We start from the raw sequence: 8,922 nt of genomic DNA on the forward strand, positions 1-8,922 counted from the left end.
CAACAGAGCCCTGTCTTAGCCCCTTATGATGGACTGAACTGCGCCCCCAGATTCATGAGCTGAAGTCTTAACATCAGGACCTCAGGATGGGCCTGTGTTTGGAGACGGGGGTTTTTAAAGGTGATTTAGGTACTCAGCATTCAGAAAACTAAGATCATGGCAACTGGTCCCATCACTTCCTGGCAAATAGATAGGGAAACAATGGAAACAGTGACAGACTTTATTTTTTTTGGGCTCCAAAATCACTGCAGATGGTGACTGCAGCCATGAAATTAAAAGACGCTTACTCCTTGAAAGAAAAGTTATGGCCAACCTAGACAGCATATTAAAAAAGCAGAGACATTACTTTGTCAACAAAGTTCTGTCTAGTCAAAGCTATGGTTTTTCCAGTAGTCACTTGAGAGTTGGACTATAAAGAAAGCTGAGCACCAAAGAATTGATGCTTTTGAACTCTGGTGTTGGAGAAGACTCTTGAGAGTCCCTTGGACTGCAAGGAGATCCAACCAGTCCATCCTAAAGGAGATCAGTCCTGAATATTCATTGGAAGGACTGATGCTAAAGCTGAAACTCCAATAATTTGGCCACCTGATGTGAAGAACTGCCTCATTTGAAAAGACCCTGGTGCTGGGAAAGATTGAAAGCAGGAGAAGAAGGGGACAACAGAGGATGAGATGGTTGGATGGCATCACCGACTCAATGGACATGTGTTTGAGTAAGCTCTGGGAGTTGGTGATGAACAGGGAGGCCTGGTGTGCTGTGGTCCATGGGGTTGCAAAGAGTTGGACACGACTGAGCGACTGAACTGAACTAAGGTACATGGGGTCATGAGAGTGGCCCTAACCCAAGCTGACGGGTGTTGTTATTAGCAGAGCAGGTCAGGACACAGACACACACAGAGGAATCAGTTCACACAGTCTTGGAGGCCAAGAAGCCCCCAGTCCACTCCCTGGAAGCAGGAGAGCGGGGCTGTGGTGGCGTCATTCCCTCTGAGCCCTAAAGGCCCGAGAAGCAGGAGTTCTAACATTGGCAGGCAGGAGAGGATGGGCATCCCAGCTCCAGAAGAGGGAATTGGTCCTTCCTGCCTTTTGTTCTGTCTGGGCCTCAGATGGCCTGGGTGATGCCCACTCACCTGGGGCAGTGATCTTCTTTCTCAGGCCCACCGTTCGCATGCCAAGTGCTTCTGGAAACACCCTCACAGAAACATCAGGAATAATGTTTTGCCAGCTTCACGGGCATCCCTTAGTCCAGGCACGCTGACACACAAAATGGATTATCATGGCCTCCAAGGGGAACACAGCCCTGCCATTCCTTCTGACCTCCAGACCACAAGATAACTTGTGTGTGTGGTTTGTGGTCATTTGCTTCGGCAGCCATGGGGAGCAGGGCCCCTGATCTGGATGGACGTGTTCCCTGCCAGCCTTCTGGAAAGGCACAGAGGTGCTGCTGGGCTGGATGGGAGGGAGGGTCTGACCACACAGCTTCCAGGGGCCTCTGGCTTCTCCTTCCGGGGACTGGCCTTGAACGCCGAGCCCTGTGACAAGGCCCTGGCTGTGACTGTCCACTGGTACCTCAGACTGGGCTCGGCCTGGGGATCTAGCCACCATCCAGCTGCTTGCAACCTCTGGCTCAGGTGCCCTGGCTCTGCCGTCCACCGGCCTGTGGCCTCCCGGGAAGGCAGCCGCTGTTGACCAGAAGCCCCGGGCTGGGTCCCAGACCTGCCACCACCAACTGCGTGACCCTGGGCAGACGTGTTGCCTCCGTCGGGTGGACTGTTGTGTGCCAGGACAGTGGGGTTTCCTTACTAAGAGGTTTCCCATAGTGAGGAAAGGGGAAAACAGACGGTGGGAGGCTACTCTGCCTGCAGGGATGCTGGGCAGGCAAGATGGAGGTCTGGGCTTCCCTGCACAGGGGATGTTGAGCTGGTGGGCACCAGGGTCCTCTGTGCCTTGTTCCATACCGCTCTGATGGGGAAACTGAAGCCCAGCCCTCTCCTTCCCGCTCCGGGGCTTGGCTCTGTCCCAGCACCAGTCACGGAGGCCGAGCGCCCAGCAGCCAGTGACACCCGTCCAGTGGAGCAGAGACTGGGGAAGCCGTGGGGCTCCTGCCCTGCCCCTCCACTTCTCCCTGACTGCCCCTCCTCTGCCCCGTTCCCCCGCAAGCTGAGTGGTTGGTTGCGAAGTCCCATATGAGCCATACACCACCTGCCTCCCTCTCTTTTCTGTTTGTCTTCCAGCCCCTCATTAATTCCATTCACCCCCAAGCAGCCCTGGGTGGGGCCCTTTCCTCCTGTAGGCCAAGGAAACCTTCCTCCCCAAGTCTCCTCCCTAAAAGGGCCGCCCATCACATGGATGGATGAAGGTTTTTTCCGGCAAGAAGTTGGGGAGCAAACTGGGGTGGGCTCCCCACTGGCATGCAGCGGGTGTTTTCTCTGCTGGGGGTGGGGAGCCGTGTGGACCCACCCTGTGAGCCACTGAGGCCTGGACCTAAGGCCCATGTGCTGGCCATCCGCCAGGGAGAGGCAGGGAGAGAAGGCCAGGATGCTGGAAGGGGAAACCGAGGAAGGGCAGCTGTGGCCGAGAGGAACCAGTGCGGTGGGGTCATCACAGGTGCTTCCAGTTTATTCTCCATGGTCCGGGGGAGGGGACAGGAGACAGCGGACGGAGTGCTGGCCAGCCAGGGTGCAAGCCAGGCTGGGCAGGAGGAGGGACCGCCCCACTCAGAGCGCCATTGCCTGAAGGCCGGCCAGAAGGCTGAGCAGGAGGGTGGCGGCCACAGTTGCAAGGCTCCCCCGGGGGCCGCCTGCCCCTCTCCCCTGGGGGTCCTGCCAGGGTGGGGTGTTGCACAGGCTGGACTGGCAGCAGGATATGGTCGTCAGGGATCCTTCCACAGTCCTGCTGGTGGGATGGCACGTGTCTGCACACCACCCCGAGTAGGTGGTCTGGGGACCTGACTCTGTCGGGGGAGAGAGCAGGTCACACGGGACAGGGCAGGGATGGGCCCCTCACAGGCGTGGGTGACGCCGTCCCGCCACCCCCGGTGGCCTCTCACCAGCGTTCCAGGAGGAGACAATGGCTTTGCACGTCCTCGGGAGCACGCAGCTCTGCACCTGCCGGCAGCTCTCCCCCTTGTGCAGGGACTGGCACGCGTAGCACTGTGGCCCTGGGGGGCCGGGTGGGCTCAGCTGCGCGAGGGGCATAGCCCTGGAGCGCCCCCAGCTCACCCAGGCCTGCCGCTTCCCAGCCTCTTCCCCTCCGAGGTCCCTTCCCAGTTCCTGTCCACCTCTCCCACTCTCCGCTGACCCCTCAAACCCCGCCCTGCTGGAGCCCCCTGCGCCCCCACCTCAGGACTGGCCCCCTTGCTCTCCCGCCCCGCCGCCCTGCCTCCCCGGGACAGTTGTGTATTTCTGAACTGGACTCCACACCCAGGGCCTTTGAGTCGCTGGTCTCTCCATCCTGGGGCTCTGCTGTGCCCCGGTCTGCTTGGTGAACTCCTATTTAACCTCTCTGCCCCAGCACCATTGCCCTTCCCAGGACCGGCTCCTTCTCTAGCCCCCTCCTCTGGATGGCAGTTGGGGGTCACTGCCAGGGTGAGAACTGAGGGTGTGCTGAGTGTCAGGGGCCCCTCCTCCCCCTTCCCCCGCCCTGAGGGCAGGGACGCTGGCAGCGGAGGCCTCTTCCTGTGGGTTCCTCACTGTCAGCCTCGAGGCACGCAGGCGAGCGCTGAGAAAGAGGGTGGCGTGCCCCCACGCTGGGGAGGGGTGGGCAGGTACCTGAGTCCCTGCTGCCTGCAGGCGCGCCTGCCTCCTCTTCCTCCTCGTCCTCCTCATCGTCGTAGCCTTCGCGCCCGGCGTCCGGGTCGTCATCCTCGTCCTCCTGCGCCCGCCCTCTCCCTGGCCGCGCAGGGACGCCTGTAAACCTCCACTACCCGGGCACAGAGGACACAGGCTCGGGGCCCAGTGCCGTGCCCCCTCCCCTCGGTCCAGCACCCCCTACCCAGTCCCTCTGACCTCCCTGCCGCCTCCTGAGCTGGTGAGGTCACTGCCTGGGTCTCCGAGCCCCGGCCCCGCCTCCTGACTGGCGTGCAGCCTGGCGGCATCCTTGCCAGCAACACTAGGGGTTGGGCGCTGGCCCTTCACAGCCCCACACTCCGGCCCCTGGATGGCGGGCACCCCCAAGCCTGAGAGGCTGAGACTGGGTGGGGTTGGGTGGGGAGGATCGCTGGCACCCCGGGGTCTGGCTGGGGCCGGGGCTGCAGGTTTGGGGACCCGTGTGGACCCAGGACAGCCCACCTGCCTCCCTCTGGTCTCGGCCTGCAGGTGCCCCCTGTCCTCCTCCCCAAGCCACGTCTTGCCCCCGGGTGGGGTGACCCTGAGGGTCTGTAGCCTGGACAGGGCCGTCCCTCTCGCTGCAGGGCCGCCCCTCACCCCATGTACCTTGCTGCCCGCACCACAGCAGGGCCAGCAGGACGGCCGCCAGCGCCTTCATCCTGCGGGGCTACCACCTCTGCCGCGTCTGCTCACCAGGGCCTCGCCGGGCCTCTGGATCTGTAGGAAGTGGGACAAAGGGCCTTGCCGGGGGCTTCCCAGGGCCCTGGGCCCCCCAGCTCCAGCCTCAAACAATGGACCTCACACTGGCCCCCAGGCCAGGCACTGGGCCAGGGATGGTCATTTCCCACCCTGACTCCAGAGGCGGGGGAGGGGAAGTCACTGCGGCGGCTGGTGAGGTGTCCTGCCCACCCGAGCGGCTCCGCCCCTGCCTTACGGCCTCAGCCCTGCAGTGCGGGCTGGCCAGTCCCCGCCCCGTGTCTCCCCCTGAGACCCAGGTCTGGGCATCAGCCATGGGAGCCTGGCCTTGTGGACCCTCCAGCTGCAGACCACTGAGCGGCACTGTCAACCATGAGTCAGCTGCGTCATCTCCCGGGGCCTTGTTAAGAGCATTTTGGAGTGAAATACAGCTGTGGTGCTCCCGCTAGGCCTCCCTGTCCCACCAGCACTGCGCGGGCCCGCCAGCCGCCGCTGCCCTGCGCCCCACCCAGGGCCTCCGTACTGCTGTCTCCTCTCCCTGGGACTCGGCCCCTGCTGACGTCCCCGAGGCTGTCCTGTCCCGGGGTGGCGTGCCCTCTGTCAGACAGAGAGCTTCAACCAAGGAGGTCAGTGGGAGACTGGACCAGACATCTGAGTCCTTGTGATAGCTAGCAAATATTTGCAAACTACCGCTTCCTGCTTAAGTACAGGAAGATAAAGGATAGATAAAGACTCTCAGAGGAAGAGCCGTCTGTTTCTGTGAAATGAAACCAGCCCCCTCCAAAAAACAGCAAACAAACAAAAAACCAAAAAAAAAAAAAACCAAAACCAAAAACCCCCCCAAAAACAAACAAAAAAAGAAACCAGCCTGTTCTGCACTGGCTTCAGGGTGGTGATAGTGTTTCGCTGAGGAGGCAGGTGTTAGGGTTAGGGAGTGATGGGGGAGGAGGCGGTGCGATCGTGGGTGAGTGACCGGTGATGGCTCTTGGCTCGCCTGTTGTGAGTTCTCTAACAAGTTCATTATTGCACACACCCTTACCCTTGATTTGCTAAGAACAGCCCACCCAGTGGAGCACAAAACCACCTGTAGACTTTATCAACGTTGGTATAATGAGTTGGGTTTGCGAGAGGTTGTACGCCTGTCTAGTCTGGGCATGGGCAGCCGTGGGCGTTCTCTTGTGTCACCGTGCTGTCTCTCTATCAGGGTAAGCTGCCCACCGCCACACCATAGTTTTTCCCCTTCTGGATGAGGTCGGGGGCTGGGGTGGTTCTCAGATGATTGGGGCTTAGCTTGATCCACCACCTCTTGTGTTTCCGCCTCTGTCACCTCCTTGCGGCTCATGTCTGACTACCGCACAGCCCCACCTGCGCGTGTCACATGCCACCAACTCCTCCTTCTCTCTCCGTCCCTCGTGTTGGCCTCCTGCCCTCCAGAGCCAGCCTCCGGGACTGCTGGGAGCCTGCCTTTTCCTGCCAGTGCTGCACTGTGTGAGGGGGCTGCCCACTCACCCTTTCCTCCTCTGTGGGCTGCAGGGTGGGCGCTGAGAAGCCCCTTCCTGGAGGCCAACAAAAGATGGGCCAGGGCAGGAGGCTAGACTCAGGCCTGGAGTCAGGGCTGGGAGCCCGCCCCCGTTGTTCACCAGGGCTGCTCCCTGAACTTGCCCAGCCTGAGTCTCCCCGTGGGTGAGACATCCTCAGGGGCACTTGGAGCAGAGACTGAGAGCTGGCTCTTAGGTGAGACCATCTGAGCCTGAGCCCAGGCCTCTTTCCCCTGACTCTGTGGACTTCTGCACTCTTGAAGCGGTCATGGCCTTCAAGAGCCAGTGCCTGCTGGCCTGTAGGACAGCGCCCGGCACAGTGCCCCCCAGGGCTGGCTGGGATGGCATTCCTCTGAAGTCTCAGCCACCAAGCATCATCCTCCCGCCCCCGTTCCTCTGAGCCAGTGCACCGTCTTCTCCCTGTGGGCACTGGGCTGCTTGAACAGCCTCCCCTTCCTTCTGCGGGGAGCTGTCTGGCCTCTAGTCTCTGACTGTCAGCTGTCCCTAGCCCGCCCCCATCTGGAGGCCAAAGTTTCTCTCCAGACAGGGTCATCCTCTGTCCTCATGGCCCAGGACCTGCCCTCTGCGTTCCTCAGGCTGGTGTTCGTGGTGGCCTGCATGCTGGCCCTGCACACTGCCTTCCTCCTGCAGGTGCTCTGACCTGGGCTTCTAGGAGCTGCTCCCAGGCAGGGCCCCATGGGGGTTCCCAGAAATGTTAGGGAGCAGGGGGTCTCCACCTGCCGCCTGACCCCCCAGACAGGCCCAGCTCCTCCTTGGCCCGGATGCAAATAAAAAATAACATCATTTAACTCACGAGTTAAAATTAAATACCACTTTATTGGTCCTCAACAACTCTAGGGGTGTGTAGTGTTACCATCGCTACTTTACTGACAAGGAATTACTGCCGGGGTTGGACTCTGCCCCCTCCTCACCAGCCCCCCACCCCAGGGTGCCCCTCCCCCCTCCTCTCCCCTAGCCCTGCCCTGCTCCCTCGTCCCGTCCCAGGAGAGGCAACGGGGGCTGGCCCTGCCTACGCAGACACAGCCACACGGCCAGGCCAGGCCAGGGCTGGGGTCCCACAGGAGTGGTCGAGGCCCCTAGTCCTCAGGTCAGAGTGAGTGCATGCCGGCTCCGTCCCCACCCAGCTGTCTTCAAGCATTCTGGCCACAAGATCGACCCCTCCTGGCACTCTCTGACCCCAGGCTTCAGGGACAAGGGCCTCCCTAGAGACCCCTGGGGTGGAGACATGCCTCCCTCAAACTCCCAGGGCCAAGGCTGAGGGCTGGAGGCCCTGTGGGCAGCTGAGGCCCACTTTAGAGCCTCTGCCCGTGGACGTCAGTGCTTTCTCCCTCAGCCTTGCCCACACACACAGCCACTCTTCCCAGGCAGCCTGGGGCCCAGCTTCCAGCCCAGAGACCCATGCCTGACATGGGCCTGGCCTTGCCTGCTCTGCCCTGCTCAGTCGGGCTGGCTCCCGAGAGTGGCCTCGTGGGCGCTGCTGGTCTGGTCCCCTCCCAGCCAGGCCTGGCCTCCCTCGGCACCAGTTGTGGACGGGGCCCACTGGCCATCCACACCCCTCCTGCCTGGGTAGAGGGGGAGCTAGAGGGGGTGGGCATGGGCCCTGCTCTCTTTGGGGAGCTGTGTGGCCCTGTCCTGGGCTATGAGCCCCTACCCCAGGTCTCTGGGGTCACCAACATGAATCGGACCCAGACCAGGGAAAAGATGTTCAGTGTTTCTAACTGAGGGGCTGAGGTCTGGCATCCTGGGGGCGGGAAAGGCATCTGCCCTGCTGGCAGCACACAGCCATGGGGGAGGGGGGCCTTTAGGGCAGATATGGCTGCAGATGCGCTGGCCCTCATGCCCCACTCCCTGCTCTGGGCTCCTTCCCACGCTCTCTGGGAGAAGAGAGACTGCCTTCCTTCTTAGATCAGAGTCCAGATTCTCCTCCCAGGTGGGCAAGGGCCACGAGAGGTCTCTTATGGATTCTTTATCTGCTTCCGATGGCCCCACAGTGACTGGCCAATGAGGCAGCTCCCAGGGTTTCTGACGGGGCCCAAGCCTCTCTCTCTCCTGAAATCCATTATCAAGAAACAGGCGGGCAGGGGTGGGCCGGTCAGAGGGAGTAGGCCCTGGGCGGTCTTAGGGGACCCACTCGCCCGTACCCCAGGACCCTGTGAGAAGACGCACCGGGGTGGAGGAGCCCCTGTTGACTGCAGGTGCCCACCCTCCATTTGTTCATCCTCCCGCCTCCACACGTCCAGACCGCAGGTCAATTTTCTCTAACCCTTGGACACTCTCAGCCCATCCACACTGACTCTGGAGAGTCTCACCTGCCGTCGCCCCCCCGCCCCAGCCCCACCAGGGATCCCTAGTGTGCAGCACCTGCTTCGGGGCTGCCTGTGGTGGAACCCCCACCCACGGTGCTTGTCAGTGCCCCTGCCCCTGCACCTTCAGATTCCCCACCCCACATTTCTATGAGAAGCCAGGCCTCTCAGGGCAAGGGCCACGAGGTTGCCACGTCCAGACTGGCACCCTGCCCACCCTCTGCCCAGTGTCACCCACCCTCTGGAAGCCCCCTCCTCTGCTGTGGCCTCCCCGGCACTCCAGCCTCCCCGCCCCAGGCGTTCTTCTGCTCTCCTGTGCTTCCAGCTCCCCTCTCTTCTGTCTCTTGGTTCTTCCTTTATTTTCCCTGTTTTTTTTTTTTTTTGTTAAGTTAATTTATTTATTTTAATTGGAGGCTAATTACTTTACAATATTGTAGTGGTTTCTGCCATACATTGACATGAATCAGCCATGGGTGTACATGTGTTCCCCATCCTGAACCCCTCTCCCACCTCCCTCCCCATCCCATCCCTCAGGGTC

At 61.0% G+C, this 8,922-nt stretch overlaps 1 protein-coding gene across 2 annotated transcripts; it reads right to left on the reverse strand.

Annotated features, from left to right (window-relative positions):
- Window positions 1-2,597: 2,597 nt before the first annotated feature.
- Window positions 2,598-5,064, reverse strand: GPIHBP1 (glycosylphosphatidylinositol anchored high density lipoprotein binding protein 1). 2 transcript variants are annotated; one of them, XM_043879804.1, is made up of 5 exons: window positions 5,046-5,064; window positions 4,433-4,543; window positions 3,770-3,889; window positions 3,049-3,159; window positions 2,598-2,952 (listed from the first exon to the last, which is right to left on the reverse strand). In XM_043879804.1, exons 2-5 carry the CDS (start codon window positions 4,482-4,484, stop codon window positions 2,717-2,719), a joined length of 519 nt encoding a protein of 172 aa, XP_043735739.1. In that variant the 5' UTR covers window positions 4,485-4,543; window positions 5,046-5,064; the 3' UTR covers window positions 2,598-2,716. The 2 variants fall into 2 exon arrangements, with proteins under 2 accessions (XP_043735739.1, XP_043735740.1); XM_043879805.1 differs by lacking the exon at window positions 5,046-5,064 and having other exon boundaries at window positions 2,598-2,891; window positions 3,049-3,181; window positions 4,433-4,668.
- Window positions 5,065-8,922: the final 3,858 nt, after the last annotated feature.

Source organism: Cervus elaphus, chromosome 21 (assembly GCF_910594005.1).
Source record: "Cervus elaphus chromosome 21, mCerEla1.1, whole genome shotgun sequence".
NCBI classification, from domain to species: domain Eukaryota; kingdom Metazoa; phylum Chordata; class Mammalia; order Artiodactyla; family Cervidae; genus Cervus; species Cervus elaphus.

What these genes read in the sequence shown, in the direction of transcription:
- GPIHBP1 (XM_043879804.1), bottom strand. Translation starts at nt 4,484, where the DNA reads ATGAAGGCGCTGGCGGCCGTCCTGCTGGCCCTGCTGTGGTGCGGGCAG. An exon ending in GCTGTGGTGCGGGCAGCAAG is followed by an intron (nt 3,890 to 4,432) that starts GTACATGGGGTG and finishes CTGCGCGGCCAG; the next exon opens with GGAGAGGGCGGGCGCAGGAG. An exon ending in TGCAGGCAGCAGGGACTCAG is followed by an intron (nt 3,160 to 3,769) that starts GTACCTGCCCAC and finishes CCGGCCCCCCAG; the next exon opens with GGCCACAGTGCTACGCGTGC.